The 21,197-nt window shown below is 31.8% G+C and overlaps 1 protein-coding gene and 1 pseudogene across 1 annotated transcript; both read left to right on the top strand.

The window, feature by feature from the left end:
- Positions 1–2,310: 2,310 nt before the first annotated feature.
- Positions 2,311–3,137, top strand: LOC115034210 (annotated as a pseudogene).
- Positions 3,138–12,455: 9,318 nt separating this feature from the next.
- On the top strand, positions 12,456–16,375 carry LOC115034265. The gene is made up of 5 exons (XM_029490540.1): positions 12,456–13,274; positions 13,838–13,946; positions 14,315–14,419; positions 15,579–15,737; positions 15,877–16,375. The coding sequence occupies exons 1-5, from the start codon at positions 12,592–12,594 to the stop codon at positions 15,952–15,954; spliced, it is 1,134 nt and encodes a 377-aa protein (XP_029346400.1). The 5' UTR covers positions 12,456–12,591; the 3' UTR covers positions 15,955–16,375.
- The last annotated feature ends 4,822 nt before the right edge of the window (positions 16,376–21,197 follow it).

Genomic DNA, 21,197 nt, shown 5'->3' with positions numbered 1-21,197 from the left:
ATTACCAGGACACATAGAAAACTTTTTTTTTTTTTTTTTTGGGGGGGGGGGGGTCAAGTGGGGACAAAAACTGTAGAATATTTGCACAATTTATTTAATATGTCACTTATATGAGTATAAAAATACCACAATATTGTTACTATTTTTGACGAACTATGTGTAGGCAGTGGCGAGCCGAAGTGGTAAATTTTGACGCAGTTGCGTCAACTTTTCAAAGGGGGTGGTGCCACCCCGTGACTGTGGCGCAGAATTACATGCTAAAGTTGACCTCTTGGCTCTTCTGATCATATTTTATTAACATCATAACTTTGTTATAAGTAAAAATAGGATGGTGGTGGTGGTAAGTACATAATTATGAAAATGCGTCATTTAAAATTGAAGTTCAGCCCGCCACTGTGTGTAGGTACTTTTAATGTATTTATTTTATATTGTGGATACCAGATACCAGTGTACAGTGGTATCTACACTTGGTAAATAAATGTATGAGTATAAATCACCTTTATAATAAAATATCTAACCGAACCTAACCTACACATTTTTTCTCCCTGCATACCTACTTAAAATATGTAATATTGCTAGCTTAATAAAACTAGAAATTTACTTTATTGGTATCCTTCTTCACAATGTTTTTGTAATAATTTATCAATTACAATATTGTGGGACGACAAAATCACATCAAAAATTCTTGGAAATTAAACATTAGTACAATTAGAGATGAGAATTTTACGTACATTTACGTACATTTTTAAATAGTGTATTTCTGTATGATATTTTTAATTAGTAAGTTTAATACGAACTCAATAACATTTTTATAACCAAGCTAACCATTTAACCAATATACCACTCGGCACTCGTCCACTCCTTACTATAAGTATTATATTTATATATATTATAATTTATAAGTATGCCTTGTTGTAAAAACAGAGGTGCCAGGGGGTACTTAGCAGTTTAGCACCTCCAACTTATATTAGTTTTATTGGACTAAAAATATTATTTAAAGTAAATCAGAGATGATGGTGTTAAAAACTGTCTTGGTAATATTTATTTGCTGGAAGGTCTCATGTGCATGATATATATATATATATATATAAGTAGGTATATACTATATAACTAGTTATATTTATATAATACATTGTGGAAATATGGTTAGCGTTGTTGTGAATATGAAAACAATTGAAATGAGTGGTCACTCGAATTTTAAAACGGTAAAAAATATTTACCGGGTAAAAAAATGATCGATAAAATTTACCAGATAAATTTATCAAGCTCCCATCTCTAAGTACAATACATTTTTTTTTTTTAATATTGGAAAAATATAAAATATATATAATATAAAAAACTTAGGTATATCAGCGCTCATATTTATTGTTGGCATGCCAAAGAAGGCATTTTAAAACAAAAAGTTGGTGCAAATGTACACCCTGCACCCCTACAAATGACGCCCCTGCCTTGCATGCCGACTGTTTCTAAGGAGTTCAATATAGGCAATTTTCTATTGGTTTGTATGCGGGTCGTGTAAATTTGGGCGTAGTAAGTGATCATTAGTGTGAGTGACCGTGTATAAAATAAATAGCGGAGCGCACCCGTACGTACACGCACGTCGCACATGGCAATAACGCAGCGTTTTACACACAAATTTATTACAAATGTGAATTTTAGTGAAACACTGAAACTATGTTTCGTATATTTCCCAATAATATAGCCCACTGATTGACATTACAGTATGAACACCTATTATACAAATTTAAGAGAAGAAGTTTGTCTAGGTTTGTATATAATAGGAGTCGATTTTCGATATTTTATTTTCAATGTCCAATATTTAACTCTAAAACATGTGATATTATACTTTTTCAATTTGAACTATTGAGTTTAGTAATTAAAATAACGAAAATTAATTTTCATACAGACATAGATTAACTTCTCTTCTAAAATATTGATAATGGGTACATATATTACTGTCGAACCGCTCAATAAACCGTATATTATTGGGAATACAAAAATACATTTTCATAGAATTTTTCAATGCTGTTCATACCCCTTGATAAAATATTAAACCTAGCGTTCCTAATGACCAAGTTAAATATTACATAGGTTTTATTACCTACCAATATAATAAATTCATTGGTATAGTACATAGGTATAGTAAGTTAGTTTTACATTATTAATAAGAGGCGAACCTATAATATAGGATTAGCCTATAAATATATGACATTAAATATTTTACCTTTATGCATGTCGATATTGGTATAAAAAACCACTAAATAAGAAAGTAATAAACAATCACACTCAGTATGCTAATGACGACACGACATGGCGGACATTGTTGAAATATTTTCACAAAGGTTAGGACTCAGTGACGACGGTGCAAGTCATGGCACGATGCGTGTGGTATATTTACCTGCTGCGAGTTTGCCGTAACTCTGTTCCTCGCCATTTCGACGTGCCTGTCGTTGGTCTACTCGAAGGAAGATCTATCCATCCTTTTTTACGACTTCCTGCTATTCATCGTCGAAACCGTCGTTTGTTCTTTAATAGTCGTTAGGATCTACCATCAGTCACAACATCGCGATATGTACCAGCGTTCACAGAAAGTGGGAATACCGGAAAACTATGGACGGAAAATCGTGAAGGTGATCAAATACCACCTCGTCATGGCGAACGTGCTCTCGGCGATTCCCGTGTTGTACACGATTTCGTTGGATTGGGTGCGGATGGGCGATCCGTTCACGTTCCCTTTCGCGGACGTTATGCCCATAAAAACGGCAAACGTGACTGTCTACGTTTGCAAATATATCTTATACGCTTTGCACACGTATTTTGTACACTTGGAAATCTGTTTCTTGAACGCGACGTTTATGTATTCCACAGGCGTCGTGAAGGGACATTTTCAGATATTCGAAGAACAGGCCAAAGAAGCGATGGCAACCCAGGACGAAGAGAAATTAAATATCGCGATCAAACACCATCAACAGGCGTTGAAGTGAGTCGTGTTCAATGCACTGTAGGTACTTATAGTTTATATATGTGTATTTGGTGACATTTAACTTAAACATTCTGTCGGACAAAACAAATATTTAAAATTAATTAAAGTTTCCCGTTTACTCCACCTAATAATCTTGAATAAAATTGAATCCCAAAGACATATACCTACTAAACATTTTATCAAAAAAAAGAAAATGAAAGATGAACTTTATAATATTATGAACAATACCTCTATTTAATTTAATTAATTGTTTATACAACTTTATTAAACCATTTACCTCATTAATTTATAATAATAAATTAATATATTTTAATATATATAATATCATGATCTATGCAATTTAACTGACAATGGAGATGTGTAGGTATAGCCCCCAATATTACGATTATAGAAACTTATATATCAGCTTTAGAACCAATTACTAATTAGTAACTACGCCACCGCAATGATTTATGAATTAATCTATAACAACACCTATAACCAAAATTGTATAGATATTATTTAAATATAAAATATCATTGACGACATCCACTAAAACATAAATTAATAAGAGACCAAATCAAAAAAACTTTTTTTACTTAGGTACAATATTAATACAATAAACCTACTTACTTTATTTTTAGGTTTTTTAAAGATATGAAAACATTATATGAAAAATCATTATTAATTGCAATAAGAATTTATACATTATATGCTGGCTTATCTGGCTGTACAATGATTCAAGTCATACAGGTGTGTGGTAATAATAATGTATTTGATTAATTGTATTAATAGTTGAAAAATATTTTTTAATTATGTGGTTATAACAACTAAACTATTTCAAACATATTATATTTTATAGAATTTAGTAAAAAACTATATCCTGTAGATTCTACAGGTACACGGATCGCCCATCCGCACCCAATCCAACGAAATCGTGTACAACACAGGAATCGCCGAGAGCACGTTCGCCATGACGAGGTGGTATTTGATCACCTTCAAGATTTTCCGTCCATAGTTTTCCAGTATTCCCACTTTCTGTGAACGCTGGTACATATCGCGATGTTGTGACTGATGCTAGATCCTAACGACTATTAAAGAACAAACGACGGTTTCGACGATGAAGAGCAGGAAGTCGTAAAAAAGGATGGATAGATCTTCCTTCGAGTAGACCAACGACAGGCACGTCGAAATGGCGAGGAACAGAGTTACGGCAAACTCGCAGTAGGTAAAAAATACCACGCACATCGTGCCATGACCTGCACCGTCGTCACTGCTTCCCAACCTTTGTAAAAATATCTCAACAATGTCTGTCATGTTGTGTCATCATTAGCATACTGAGTGTGATTGTTTATTACTTTCTTATTTAGCGGTTTTTATATACCAATATCGACATGCATAAAGGTACAATATTTAATGTCATATAATTATATTCTACAGTGTAGAATATACATTAAAAATATTATTTTTCTACTCAATTCATATAATATAAATTTAAATATTAACACAATATATATTGTTCTAAATTATAAGAATAAACGAACAATTTATATTGTGTTTTTTTGCTGGAACTCTAAAAAAAATAAGCGAATATAGATGACATTTTCACTGAATGTCCATATTGGCAATTAGTTTATGCACCTTAAAATGTTTAGTTCCTTATGAGTTGTTATAATAGCAGTTACCAGTTAATAATTATTAATGATATCTGATAGGCATGATTTTTTTTTTTTAATAAGTATATAAATTTAAAACTTTAACAACATTTATCAAAATATCTCACATTTTAAAATTTATCATAGTCAAAAAATGATACAATGTTCAATTTTTATGGTTAATGATTGAAAATTTAAGACAAGAATTCAAAATGTAACCAAAAATTCTAAAAAATATATAAACACAATTATTTTTTTTACAGACATTTTAACTTCAAATTTAGATGAAATTACATATTAAAACCAAGAATAATGATTTTAGTTATTTTTTGTAATTTAAAATTATTATTTGTGGGTAAAAATATTATTCTATATAAAAAAAAAAGAATTTAGTTTTAAAAGAATAAAATATAAAATTATTTTTAATAATATACGACCATATAACAACAATTAATTATAATATGAATTAAGTTATAATTATACCTATATTATTTTTAGAGTTTTGTTGATTCAATAATATTGGGATTCTGTATAGTTAGTGGTATGTCGACTTTCATCACAATTTCAATTTATTGCATTTGTGCAAGCAATATGTATGATTTAGTAAGTATTTATAGTATGTGTTATACTTGATGCATGTAATGTGGCTATGTGTTTTATTGTATTATTTATTGCATTGTATTTCAGTATTTCACCTGGTAAACACTCATTTTTCAAAATCTCCAAATGTTTTTTGAATATTTTTTTTTTAAAATCTAAGTCAATAACCATACATTTTTAAACGTAATGTTTATAGACAATCGTTACATCGTTATAATTTTTTATCGACATTAAACAATAGAAGATAACTTAAAATTATTTAAAACAAATATTTCCATGAACGTAAGTATTTAGTACCTATATACATTACGTTTTACGATACTTTTTTCATATTATAATGGCTGATTGCCTGGCGCGGACTGGTAAAAAGTGTGCGGGATGCTACATAATTTAAAGGGCAAATAAAACAAATTTTGGGCGAACATTTTAAATATGTAGGTTATTTATAAAATATTTAAATATTTTATTTTGTTTCAATAAAATATTGTAAATACGTTAAACATTTAAATAGGTGCCAATAATTACTACAAACATTCAAGAAATTACAAATTTACAAAGTTCTACAGTTGTATGATAAAAAAATAAAAATAAATTGATGGTTCGTTATTACACATAACACATTCAAATATTATATTTAATTACTTTAAAAATATCATAAATCCGATTTTAGGGATTGCGACATAGGTAGGTAGTAGATATATGACTAAACAAAGATATACTTGCTACTTAAGTGCAATACTCATATATCTCAGTTATACTGATATACAGTTTTATGTCCACCTGCAGTACAATAACTATAATATTAATAAAAATAATAAATTAACCAAGACATACTAAAATATTTAAAAATTGAACCTTGAAAACTGTTGAATCCAAGCAAAAAATAACTAACAAAAATATATTATATATTGCCGCGATTGTCTGTCTTTGTCTAACACACGTGGAACATAGAAACAACGGCCTAAACGCCTGACAACAATTAAGGTACTTCTAGTTGTTCGATTTAAAATATGTAAAGATTTTTGTATTGGTATGCAAGTTTACTTTGCATCGGTCGAAGCACTTTTTCGATTGTAGCAATATTTTGATGAGATCAAATCATTTCAATATATTTTTTTATATAATATAGTTTGTGGGTTATATAATTCTGCAATTACAAAGATAATGACAGATAAATGATTTTGGTAACGTTCTTATTTTGGTACATTAAAAAGCAATAATTAGTAGCAGTTAATAAAACTATAACTAAATGTGTAGGTCAAAGAATTAATAAAAGCATAAACATTGTCATAGGCCGCAGTAAATTGTGACTAATTTTTGTTTATCTAATATAAATGTTATAAATATATGTAGTTACAAAATGTTTTTGGATTTTACTTAAAGTTTCTCAGTTGCTGTTTTTTAGAAAACATAAATTATTATAAATTATATTAGCCAAAGGCCATAATAACCATTTGTATTCATTTCAGATTCTAAAATTGACATATACGCTGTTGAATGTTTTATAAACTTCAGTCAATCGCCAATTTAAAGAAACTGCAAAACAAAAACAAATTTTATCTTTATGAACGATTAGTGAATATTAGATGAGAAAAAAATTTTTTTTATTTTTAATTCTAAAATATTATTTTTAAATCAAATTGTATTCGTCTGTTAAGTAAAATATTGTTGTTAGTAATTTTATTTATTTCAGATCTTAAAATAACTCACATATACCGTGTTTAACACCGTACTACCGGCATCTTTAAATAAAATATCACCACTCATCACGGAAATGCAGTGTTTGAACCTTTTTTCTAGCTCAAATCATTAATGTGGTAACCCATGTATTGAGTGACTTCCTATGTATTTAATATTATATTCTTCCTAGTTTTTACTTGAATAAATAATTATAGGTACACTGCAGTGATAAAATATATTACATCAGGATACAATTTTAAATCACGTATTGGTAGTTAATAGTTATTACTTATTCCAGAGAACAATTTTAACGAAATGTGTTAATAACCACTTCATGATGGTCCACGACTCGCGTTGTGTGTCGACACTCGACGTGTAAATCATTTAAACAAAAATTGAATCTGTGTACTATAGCCACTAGAGATGAGTGGTATGACGTGAAAAAAATAATTATGAGTATTTGGTATATTCAATGAAAAAATGGTTTTGTGGCAATGCGAAGCGATGGACGTATTGATTTTACAATATGAGTTTTATTTTTTATTATTTTAATTATACTTTGTTTCTTTCAAAGGCTTAAATTGTATAGGATTCAACACGAACACCATATAAGTTTTAACCAAAGTCCGAGGATAATCTACTATTCTATGTTGATATAGGTAGCGTTTCACGTGACCACATTTTAAAATTTCAGTAAAAATTTTAAGTAAAGAAATAATAATTTACGAAGACTAATTCCTTTCCATTGGAGGTAAAAAAAATCTAAAAAAAAGTTGCAAATTAAATAATATATAGGTTAGTGCATGTTATAGTACCAACATATTATATAATTAATTCATAGGTATAATGGTTGTCAGTTTTACATTATTAATGAAAGGCGAACATTTGGACTAGCCTATAGTCTATTAATTATTATATAATATCAAATATTGTACCTAGTATAATAATATAATATGTCTTTGCATATCAATATAATTAATTTATAAACACCACATAGAATACATTTGAAACTTAAAAATAATCACACTCAGTACACCAATATTGCAGTGGCGTGGCTAGACACTTTTTTCTGGGTAGGCCCGATATTTTGATGTAAGGATTACCAATGAATATTTTTATAAAATAAAAAAGTATCAGAATACCATATGCTATACATTTATTATAGGCATATTACATGGATTTATTTTATGTTTTAAAACTATTAGTATAAAATTAAATTAATAAAAAAGATATAGCGGGGGCGTCCATATTAACGTATAAACTATAAACGTTTATTAACGATTGGTGAACTGTTTTTTTTCAATTATGACTAGGGCTTGCATGTTTTTCCTTGAGTCTAAATTGATTGGTTGTCAGATTTGTCCACTATTTGATTTATTCTAGTTTAAATAGAACCATTTTTTTTTTTTGTATATTTTTAACATAATGCATAATAATTATAGTGTGTTATATGTGTAGAAAATGTGTTTATTTAGTAATATTTATGTGGTATTTTTTAGCATATTTTTGCATACTTTTAATAAAAAAAATGCATATTTCATTATTTTTATATTGCATATAAATCCTAGCCATAATTATGACACGATTATGTGAACGCACAACGTGTGTGTGTGTGTATCCTGCAGGCATTTTTCTACTTGTTCCACAAAAATTTCAACTCGTATTTGTTGACGACATATGTTGTGCACACCGCTCCTACTTTTATATAATTTTCGGTTAGCGTCAACGACTTGTGATGTGCGAAATGTTGAAGAAGGTCGACAGGAGTAGGTTAACACAGTATAATATATTATATAGATATAATCAGTACAATTTAAATAAGGTATAAACATGGCACATAATAATATGTTAATAACAAATAAATGGTATTGGTGGAATCAAAAACTTAACACATACAAAACAATAATGACACAAAATGTATGGCTTGAGGTGAGTGGTGGACGTTGGCATAAAACTATACGACGCCGGACAAATAACGTTATTTGTATACGGCGATGACGGCGAACTAACTTCCGCAAACAAACGGGGACGAAAAACGTCAAATTTGTACATTGAACGAACTTGAACAAAAACGGACGAATTGTCCGACAATCACAACCGGCGTCGCGGGTTCAAGAGGCGGCGGCGGCGAACGGTGGTAACTGGTAACATAGGCATGATCACGGTGGCAGGGGATGAGGTCGAACTTTGCGGATATCATTCCAGGTCAACAAAAGTCTGGCAGAAGCATATTCTGCGTCCAGCGTTGACCATGGATTTCCACATGAATCTCTTCGACCTCTTCCATAGTGATCTGCGACGATCGGAACGTACAGGATTTGGCTGAATTTCAGTTGCCACCGGTGGAACAGACTTCACTAGTCCGTACACGGGCGAGTGAATGCTCAGCTCTGCGGAAGAGCGGAAAATGGCTGCATTTTCTCGCAGCGGCCGTAACTGTGGCCCGACAGTTGTAGCGATCCTGCGATCCACAGCCAAGTCCAAAGCGTTGATCACGAAAAGATGTTGCTTCAGGCATTTTAGCGCATCCGTTCGGTTGTTTGGATCCGCAGTCGTAAGAACAGGTGGCACTGGGTCCATCTTTACTACCGGTTTGTTCACGGGTGAGTCACTGGTGAGTTCTGGCGTCGACCGGAAACACTCTGTAAGTCCGCGCCGTAACGGACACCCGACAGTTGTAGCGATCCTGCGATCCACAGCCAAGTCCAAAGCGTTGATCACGAAAAGATGTTGCTTCAGGCATTTTGGCGCATCCGTTCGGTTGTTTGGATCCGCAGTCGTAAGAACAGGTGGCACTGGGTCCATCTTTACTACCGGTTTGTTCACGGGTGAGTCACTGGTGAGTTCTGGCGTCGACCGGAAAAACTCTGTAAGTCCGCGCCGTAACGGACACCCGACAGTAGTGCTCTTGCGGTAACCGGCCAAGTCCAAAGCGTCGATCAAGCAGCGTCCCTCATCGGCATATTCAGACGATTGTGCAGTGCATCTTGAAGATCCCGCATTGGCTTCCATCTCTGCCGTGTACCTATACGAAGTTTGAACGGCAAACAGAAATGGCAAACAGTTTTGTTAACGGAATGATATGTCTACGACTGTCACGAACGAGTGAAAAACATGTAATGACGGATTTCAAATTATTATTATAACAGTCCTACAATATCTAAATAATAGTCTTGTATAGTTTCCCTAGTTTATATTGTGGCCAGCTATATTAAGTGGGTAGCAATTAAAATACAAATAGCAGTTATAATTAAATCATACCTTAACAATAATATTTTTGATGAATAAAAACCTATACGAATGTAAATTAAAATGATACCTACCGGTTATAGCGTAATCAGAATCATATCACATTGTGAAATGATTTAGAAAAAATTTTAACTATAAGTTTATAACTAGATTCTTTAGATCTAAGTTATATCTATTTTAAAAAAATTATGTAAACAGACATCATAGACAAGTGTAAAATATGTTTTTTGATTAAATAAGTATAAAAATATTACAATGTGAATAATAACTATAAGTTGGTACGCTAAATGTAATTTATTACAACTTCATCAGGGAATAATATCATTGTTATTAATGTAATAAACACATTAATCTAAATAAAAATGTATTATAATTTATTAGAAAAATTTTAATTTTATTGTTACTTCATTTTTATGTAATATTATATAACCTAATGGCTATAACGGATAATGGATAGGCTGGTTGCCATTCGTCCCGGTTTTAACGACATGTCCTGCTGTCCCAGCTGGTCTAAGTTTGTCCTAATTAATAGATGCTGCAGAGAGAAAATAACTGTAATACTTTTTTTTCATTAATTAATTAACCCACGGCAACTATTAGACCATTGCGGTGGTTTTTAACTCTGGAGGATGGTATTGTGTAGGTTTTGTAAACACGTGTGTTTTAGTTTGGCAGAATTTTCAAGTGGGCGCCCGTAGGTATCTGCCATACCCGTAGGTGGGCCCGAAGAAAAGACGCGCCGCCCGCGGCCGAGGTTCGAACCGGCGACGGTGCGCATCGCAACCGACGCCTTAGTCCACTCGACCACTCCGTGCCTCACTTTAATACTATATATTATTTAGCGATAACATATAGAATAATATTGCTGGATCATTATATGATAATCTTATCAAGTTAGGGGAAGGATGAATGAACATACTGAACGAGGCATAATGGTGTGTAGAATTAATTTTGATTTAACTATTAAGGAGTTTTATGTGAAAATAAGCATATTATAATTCTATTGAAAGAAACTCGTTTAAACGAAAAGCATAAATATTAGTAATAACTAATAAGTAGTAGTAGGCAATTACAATAGTAGCATAACTAGCAAGTTAATGTAAAAAAATGTCTTGGCTAATAAATATTTAAATAAAAAAAGCGGGCAAGTAGATGTAGCTCTGCTGAATAGAGTAGATTACAAGTGTTCACTGTAATGGATGGTATTTAATTTGAATTCAATGATATAATATCACCGTAGGTTAGGTTAGGAAAACGATTCTGAGCGGAGACGGTTTGTTGGTCTAGGATATTTTATATTATACTTACATTGTTATTAATAATAAAAATAATAACTTATTACTTATTGGTTATTATTAAAACGGTAGCCGGTAAGTTGAATTAATATTAAGGCGGGTTCCAACTGCCCGTGTCGTGTCGTGTCGTGCAAAATCCTTTTTTCTGATTGGTTCACCAAAATGTGATGATAAAATATGATCGTGTCGACCAACACGATACCACGATTACCGCGAAGTTGAATTAATTCAACTCTTGATCGTGCTGGTCACAATCTTCACGCCTTGGTAGATTTGTTTACTGTTATCTTATATATCTAATACCTATGGTATCCATTATATTTTGATTAGATACTAAGTTGGTATCGTCCTGATTCGGAACGTCCCCGAAGAACGAATTGAATTCACAATTCACACGACACGACACGACACGGGTAGTTGTGTACCCGCCTTTATACAATTAAAAAAAAATAACTAAAATCATTATTATTGGATATTTAGTAGATATGTAATTTCGTCCAAATTTGAACATAAAACAACTATAAAAAAAACTGCATTTTTATATTTTTTCGTTACAGAATAACCTACTTATGTGGAACTGAACCCTTGTGTTACATTTTTAATCCTTAGCTATTAAGTTGAACATTTTATATACAATACATATTTAACTACAATATTATTTTTAAATTTTAAATTTGATAATTTCTGTCAAAATTCGAACTTTTAATGCTTATAAAAGGGGTACCCATGAGGAGGTAATTGGGTCTGGACCTCCCCCATTGATCGACGGAACGTGTTGTTTTTAATGACTCATAATTTTTTATTATACTTTTTACACGATGAAAAAATGTGGACATCTCTTAGAAAAATGTCTATATGTGCGACTCTGCGAAAACTATAATTCCTTCTATTGCGGAGGTCAATAATATAATCTAAAAATAAAAAAATAATTTTAAATAATATATAGGTTAGTGCGTGTTAACACCTACCCATCTTACTAATGCATAGGTATAGTAGGTACCCCATATAATTATACAACAGTAATATCATCGTACCTTTGTGTTTTTGCATATACCGAAATTAATTTTTTTAACACCACGTCGGTGTCAAATAAAATATAATATTAGAACGTGAAATATTACCACATTCAGTGTGCCGACGGAGACGAGTCATGGCGCACGCGGTCGACAATTTTTTCCAAAAGACCGGCCGGAGTGACGTCCGTCGTTATGCCACAATAATGACGTGTGTGGAATTTTTTACCTACTGCGATTTAGTCGTAACTCTGTTCTTCGCCATCTCTGCGTTCCTGTCGATCGTCTACTCGGAGGAAGACCAGCTGTCCAATCGCGTTTACGGCTTCTTGTGGTTGTTCGTCGAGATCCACGTGTTCGGTCTAATCGTCGTCAGGTTGTACCATCAGTCGCAGTGTCGCGACATGTACGACCGTTCGCTGCTGATTGAGCAGGGGATACCGAAAAACTATAGACGGACAATCGCCATGGTCATCGCATATTACTGCATCATGTCCACCGTGCACGTTACAGTTCCCATGTTGTACACGATTTCGTCCGATTCGGCGCAGGTGGGCGACCCATTCGCGTTCCCTTTCGCGGACGTGTTGCCGATAAAAACGACAAACCCGACTGCTTACGTGTGCAAATATATCGTATACGCTTTTCCCGTGTACCTGACACACTTGGAATGCTGTTTCATGAATGTCACGTTCATGTATTTCACGGGCGTCGTGAAGAGACATTTTCAGATACTCGACCAACAGGTCCAAGAAGCGGTGGCAAACGAGGACGAACAGAAATTGAAGATCGCCATCGAATACCATCAGGAGTCGTTGAAGTGAGTTGTACTCGATGCTGTACCCATGGTTTATGATAGTACATTTTGGTGACATTTAACTTAAATATTCTGTGGGCCGAAAAAATAATATTTTACAAGCATTAAACTTTCCTATTTATTCCAATTTAGCCACCTATAATAATCTAATGTGTGGCTTGGCGTGGCGCGTTGGGGCTGCTATCAGTCACGCAACGGGACTGAGAGTAAGTAGCGGCCGATGCCACTGGTTCCCGGATGGGTGACCACCCGTGTTCGTAGTGCGCAAAAACCTTGCCAACCTTATCGTACCAACCTTACAGGCTCATGACCTCAGTCGTCGAAACCTTGATACAATAATAAAAAAAAAAATGAGTGTATCAGCATATTTTTTTTACACACATTTAGTAACAACTAATAAATAAATCTATTATAAAACCTATAACCAAAATTATATACAAATTATTGTCCACATTCCAGCATCCAGCTATACTAAACCAGAAATTAGTAAAAGACTAAATCAAAAAAAGCTTTTAATATCTAAAATTAATATTATAAATTTATTTACTTACCTACTGTATTTTTAGGTTTTTTAAAGAAATGGAGACAGTTTATGAAAAACCGTTAATAATGACAATAGAATTTTGTGGATTATATATCGGCTTAACTGGTTATATCATGATTCAATGCATTCAGGTGTGTGGTAGTAATAATATATTGTATTAATAGGTAGTATAAAATATTATTTACTTTGTGGTTAACAACTTTACATTTTCAATAATTTTACATTTTATAGAATTTCGTAAAAAATACTATCCTGTGGAATATTATATGCAGTGCAAATATTAACATTCTACACGCAATTCTCATGACAAAAATATAAATAATGTTCTACATATAAAAAAAACGAAAATGAATTTTGTTTTAAAAAAATATTACTACCAAGGTGGATATATATATATATATTTATATCCACCTTGAATACTAAGTTATTTTTAATATAATATGACTATATAACAATAATTAATTATATGGCGTTTAATTTGTACTACCTGTATTTTTAGGGTATTATTCATCCTATTATATTGGGATTGTGTATAGCTAGTAGTACGGCGAGTCTCATAACAATATCAATTTATTGCATTTGTGGAAGCAATATGTATGATTTAGTAAGTATTTTTAATATTTGTTATACTTATACACTTAATACACTAATTTTCTCAAAAAATTTTAATGTTTTTTAGAAAATTTAAGTCGGTAAACAAAAAATTAAAAAATTATAAAGCGAGTAAGTGGGTGTCACTCTTCTTACAGTAGGTAACAAGTGGATGACTATAATGGATGGGGTTAACATATGAATTCAATGATATAATATATAATTGTATATGAAAAACGATTCTGATCGGAGTCGATTTGTCAGTCTAGGATATTATTTTATATTTTGTTAATTATATTGATATTAATGTTATTATTAATACGGTTAAATTAATGTTATTTGCATATTATCATATTTCAATATTCCAATATATAATAATATACTTGAGAAGTACCAAGTACCCACAAATAATATTTTTAAATTTCAACGAAATAACTATAATCGTTATTTAATATGTAATTTTGTCAAATTTTGAACTTCAAATAATTAATTATTTTGAAAATTTTATCGTTTATAGAAAACGCGAATATAAACAACCTGCAGTGAAAATTGTATGTACCTATATATACGTTCGTTTGTTTTAGAGTTACACCAAAAACCAAAATCGATTTTGCGTAAAAATTCCCGTTTTCCCTTAATTTTTATGTTGTTTTTCTCGGCGCTTTTTAAAACTATAGCAATGAAAGTTTTAAATTTTGACTTCCCGAAGTACCAACTAGATTTACTTACCCATCAAACAAGATACAGTTGAAGAAAATCGAATCAGTTTTACTGCCCCAAACGGTTGTGACAGACACATAAATAAAAAATTAAAATTACCTACACATATCATTGTAAGCTCAATACATTAATCGCTTCGTTCAGAATCTAAAATATTTCATCGCTATAATTTTTTATCGACATAAGACGATAGAAGATAACTTAAAATATAATATTTTTTATTTTTATAAGAAATTTACAACCTATTCAGTATTCTTAACTGGAATAATAAGCAAATAAGACAGGGTATATTTGCATGTGAATATTTTGAGGTAAGAAGCCACCCATTAGTGACACTGCTTATAAAATAAAATATAAATAATATATGACGCAGTATACATTGTACCTGAAATTTCAATACTTTTCATATTGCTATGCACCTGTTTATATTTATATTTATTTTAACTTCTCAGCACGATGGTATATTGAACTCACTTTTTGAACATCAATCATGTTATTCTCGAAACAAATCATTAAAACATCTTATTTTAATGATGATGAAAAGAGCAACAATACCATTAGAATTAAAAGCTGGTTCCATTTTCAAGATAAACTCAAATCTACTTGTCAAAGTAAGCAGTGTTATTTATTGTTTATCTATTATAAAGAAATTTTTTTTTGGATCAGTTACTTTAAATTTATCGGTTGCTGTATTTTAGAAAACATAAATTATTACACATTATAATAGGCATATTTTTGTATTTATTTCAGATCCTAAAGTTTACATACACGGTGTTTAATCTTTTATTAACTTCAGTCAATCGCCAAATAAAAGAAACTGCAATATGAAAACAATTTTTTTCTTTTTAAATTACTACTAAATATTAGGTATGGTAAAAATCTTTTTCATGATTAATTCTAAAATTTTGTTTTTAAATCAAATTGTATTTGTCTATTAAATAAAAATAGTTGTTAGTAATTTTATTATTTCAGATCTTAAAATGTCTCACACATGTCGTGTTGACACCGTACTACCATCATTTTTCAATAAAATATCACCACTCATCACGCAAATGTAGTGTTTGGACCTTTTTTTTTAGGGTAAATTACTAAATTATAAATATGGTCGCCTATATTTTGAGTGACTTCCTATATATTTAATATTATATTCTTCCTAGTTTAAGCTTAGATAATTATAGGTACACTTCAGTGATAGTTATAACTTCAGATCAGGATACAATTTTAAATCAATTAAAATTATATAAAAGACTAGTGTACCTAACTGAGTGTTTATATTGTTTAAAATATTATTGAAAATACAGGTTACATTAGATTTAACAATTGGATTTAAGACGAGTTCAGTAGTAAAGTTATGATTCATAACCGGCTCTAATATATTGTTACAATATCAGTTGAAAAATATTAAAAATACATAAGCACAATTTTTTTTTATAAGCATTTAAAGTAGGAATTTTTACAAAATTCATCTAATATAAAATTAAAAATGTATAAAATGTTCGACTTTTATAGTTAAGGATTGAAAAATTAAAACAATGTTTCACGTAATTAGGTTGTATATAAATTACTAAAATCATAAAATCGAAAGTATAACAATATGATATAATATGACGAATGTCTTTTCTTAATCGTTACCAGTGTGATTCTATGTTGAATTAAAACTATTTAATTAGAAATACTTGTGTAATAACAATCTGACTTTAAAATAATTAATTTGTTTAAAAAAAAATTAAAATGTAATAAAAATGACTAGTTTAAAATTTGCTCCCCTCTATGATAGCACCCGGGGCATGGGATCCGGTACTGAATTTACATAACATAAAACGCAGAGTAATTCAAACAACGTGTAGATATTTTTATTAAGAATAGTAATAATAATAATAATAAATATAATAAATAATTATAATTGTTTATGTATATATTGTATAATATATAATATTATGTATGTTACAACCCGCGATGGCGTACAATTTCGTTATTTGCATATAATATTATAATAGCCGACAGGCCGATCTTCGCATCCGCAAATAATAGTAAACTAATATAATAATATTATATTTTAGTAGTAATGCTTATTATAATAATGTACATGTAAACAGTGATTGTATGGTTTCGTTATTTATTTATTTTTAATAATAATAATGTCTATATATAATAACGCATAAAAAAAAAAATCGCACAACGACCAAATACAATAATAATAATAATAAATACACGTAGGTATAGATATAGGTAATTCATATGTATAATAATAATATATTACACCAGTAATAATAATAGTTATAAAATAAATAAATCGAGATGAATACAAATCAAGTAGGTAGGTACATTAATAATAATTATCGTAATATAAAATATGTAATAATAATAATAATATAATATAATATAATGACTTATAATAACGTGTGTGTGTGTGTGCTGAATATACAAATCGTCAGTGTAACGATATTATTTGCTCAGTGTACAAAATTGGTATAATTATTATGACGTGCAATGATCATATAATAGTAATAATTATTATCATATTATTACTTTCGTGATTCGTGTGTATTGTTATTACAGGTTGTAGAGAGTGGGGCGAGTGAAAACGGCCGGCATTAAAAATAGAGTTTTTTTCGATTATGATGTCTCGACGGCGATGCACACTAAACAATATATTATTATTAGTTCAAAATACAACTTAACGAAAGTTCTATAGGTACCTATGTAGTGATAGACAACGCGTATTTTTTGTGATGAATGATATTATGATATCGTTTCAAAAAAATGACCAAGTGGCATGCTAGCAGCGCCTTAACAGGATCATATAATATTTTGGTCCCGAGGAAATATTTTTATTTTTTTTTTAATAATTACGACGCGTTGTACACTTTGGTCTAATAATATTATTTCAATAGTTGGTTTTCGTCGGTTTTTTTTTAAATCGATTCTAAAAACCTGCAGTTTCAGTGCCCCCGCACCGGCCACCTTGACGCCCTTGGTCCTATATACACCCGACTAATTTTAAGCCCAAAACGGAACAACAATCTTTTACAATGACCACAATCGGCGGATCAGCAGACTCATATTTAAAGGCCATCCAGGATATATTATATACCTATATTTTATCCGTATTATGCGAAGTCATTTTATTCGCCATTGATCGCAATTACGTAAGTGGCATATTTTGACAGAATTCGCGTGCAAGATATTATGAAGGTTGTACGTATATAATATATATTTAGGTCGGAAAATAGTAAATATTGGTAAAACTTCCCTCTTTTTACCGGGCACGTTATTTGCGTCGAGAGTAATCATTATTATCATTATTATTGGTGCACATTCGGTCGAGGGCAGCTGCTGGTACTTTAAATGCCGAAAAAAAAGGCTATAGAAGTAATACGTCGCGACATCGACGTGGTCGTTCGATCGTATCCGAAATGTTATATATTTTTCAAAACATAAAAGAATATTGTAGTCCGGAAACGATCGACGGACGCTGACGACTCGAGCGCGTAGCGACGACAACAACAACAACTACAAAATATAATAATAATATTAATAATCTAGGAACGATTTTTGGCACGATCGAAAGAGATTAATGCGTAAAATAAAAACGAACACCCACGCGTTCACTTGTCGAGTCGATCGGTGTTATTATAATAATTATAGGTCTATAGTAAACGCACGTATACTTATTACTTACGTAGGTACGTATAGAGCCGTATGCGAACACGCTTGGAGGGGAGTGGGTAAATAATAACAATTATATAATATAGTATACTGATGTGATATACCTAATATCAATATTATAAAGAATATGGAAATCAAATTAAATCCTTGTTCGCCCGGTTTGTGGTCCTGCAGAGAGAGAGAGAGATCGCGATACAGCATAGATACCTAAATGATAATAAATGATAATAATATTATATTTGTCGTGGTTCGCGTACGCCCGCATAATACAATATTATAATATGCACAGTAAAATCCGCTTATTACAAAACGATTTCCAGCCATGTAGCCAGTGTAGGTGTAATCTGTTATTTGGTCGGTTTCATATCTCACGTGCGGCACGTGTTTTTGTCGTTCGGATACCTACGACGGACTTCGGATCTGATCCTCTACATAGGTCCCCCTTGAAGATCGTTATAAACGGGTTCTACTTTTGTAGATGATATATTATTATAATATTATAATATTCGATGTCATTCGACTTCCCACTCTGATGTACGACGAACGACTGTCGCGTATTGTATTGCATTACGTATAATATGATGTTCCAACTCAAAACAACTATAATTAATGCCGAAATTTCGCGCGTCTTGGCGGCTTATACCCAGTGTTCGGATTAGATAAGTATTTTTTTTATCTAGATAAAGATAAAGATAATGCAACTCAAATGTATCTAGATAGAGATATAAGATCACTTAACTCATATTTATCTAGATAAAAAAAAAGATACAATTATTTTTTAAATGGTTATACATTTTGGTATATTTTAGTTGGGCACTAGGAACATAATAATAATAATAATAATAATAATAATAATAATAATAATAATAATGATATAAATAAAAATAATTACATTATTTATAAACCATAAACTTTGTTTGAGAATCTGTATACATATTTAAAAATTTAGTACAATTTCGCGATTTTTATTTTTTATCAATAAAAAATGTATCTAGATGAATTTATTTAGATTAGTAAAAAAATTATCTAATATGAACGTTTAGATAACTTGTAACTATTTATCTAGATAAGTCCGAACACGAGCGAAATGACGAGCGATCCTCGTCGGGTTTGAAACGGTATAGGCGTAATAATATGTTCGCGATAATAATATTTAATATTGGTATACTTATTAACAACGTATCGATAAATAATAATAATAATAATTATTAATAATTATTATTATTATTACAGCTATATTATAATGTATAATATGTACAGGGTTATTGAGCATGTGAGCTGTGACCTGCAAGAGTCAACACATTACAAATGTTTCCGATTTTGAGACAATCCTCTCGGACGGGTTGGGGTCGGGGTGGTGGCACGTCCGTTTTTCAACGGGTACCCATAGATATAGGGGGGTATAGGTAGGTGGGCGACGGGTTTTCCAAATAATTTCATGGGGTGCATCGGTGCGGGGTGCTCACTTGTAACATCATACCTACGTATCGTTTAATTAATTTCCGCACCCCACATTATGGAATGGGTCGTGGGGTGATTGAGCAGCACCCCAACAGTCGGGTAGGTATAGTATTATGATTCGATGTCCGGCGTCGTCCGCACTGTCGTTACAAAAATAAAAAGTAGATGGCGTTAAGTGTACGTCTACAACAAGAGTTGCGTATTTTTTTTGAAAGAGATTTCATTGTTTTCGTGACGTTGAACAATATTAACAATAATTATTAGTATCTGATTAGGTCTTGAGAAAACGGTTTCCGAGACTAGCGGGTCACTGTTTTTCGCGTTGCTTTCGAAAATATAATTTGTTCGCAGTACATATAGGTGATATTGCAGTAATCCGATTACTACGACGTTACCTTTTTGAGTACAACGATTACAATATTGTCGCCTCGTTACCGTCACCCGACACTTAAAATTAAAATCGTTAGAGTGAATGTTATTATAAATAATATGTCATTGTACGAGAGAAAGAGGCGGCGGCGCGAAGACTGATAAGACGGCGGGAATAGACAGTGTCGCCGATATATAGTATAGTACGGAGACGGCGGTAACCGGAAATCCGGGCTGAGCGGCGGTGGATGCAGTGGCGGCAGTGGCGACAGTGGCGGCGTTTACCACAACAGCATCGATTATATATATATATTATAATACAACAACAACAACATCGACGACGACGACGACGACGACGACGATGAGATGATAATAATAAAACAACGCACAACCGACGCTCACCAATTTGAGTCACACACGCGATGATAGATTTTCCGTTACACGTTTCAGACGTCGGTCGTGGGTCATATGATGTCCGTCTCGTACACTTTGCTGACGGTCGTCATCGTCGCGGCGGTGGCGGCCTTGTTGTTTGCGGTCGGCCGTTGCTTTTCGGCGGCGGCGGGGTCGTC

This window comes from Acyrthosiphon pisum, chromosome A2 (genome assembly GCF_005508785.2).
Source record: "Acyrthosiphon pisum isolate AL4f chromosome A2, pea_aphid_22Mar2018_4r6ur, whole genome shotgun sequence".
NCBI classification, from domain to species: Eukaryota; Metazoa; Arthropoda; class Insecta; order Hemiptera; family Aphididae; genus Acyrthosiphon; species Acyrthosiphon pisum.
This window is presented reverse-complemented; position numbering and strand designations above follow the sequence as displayed.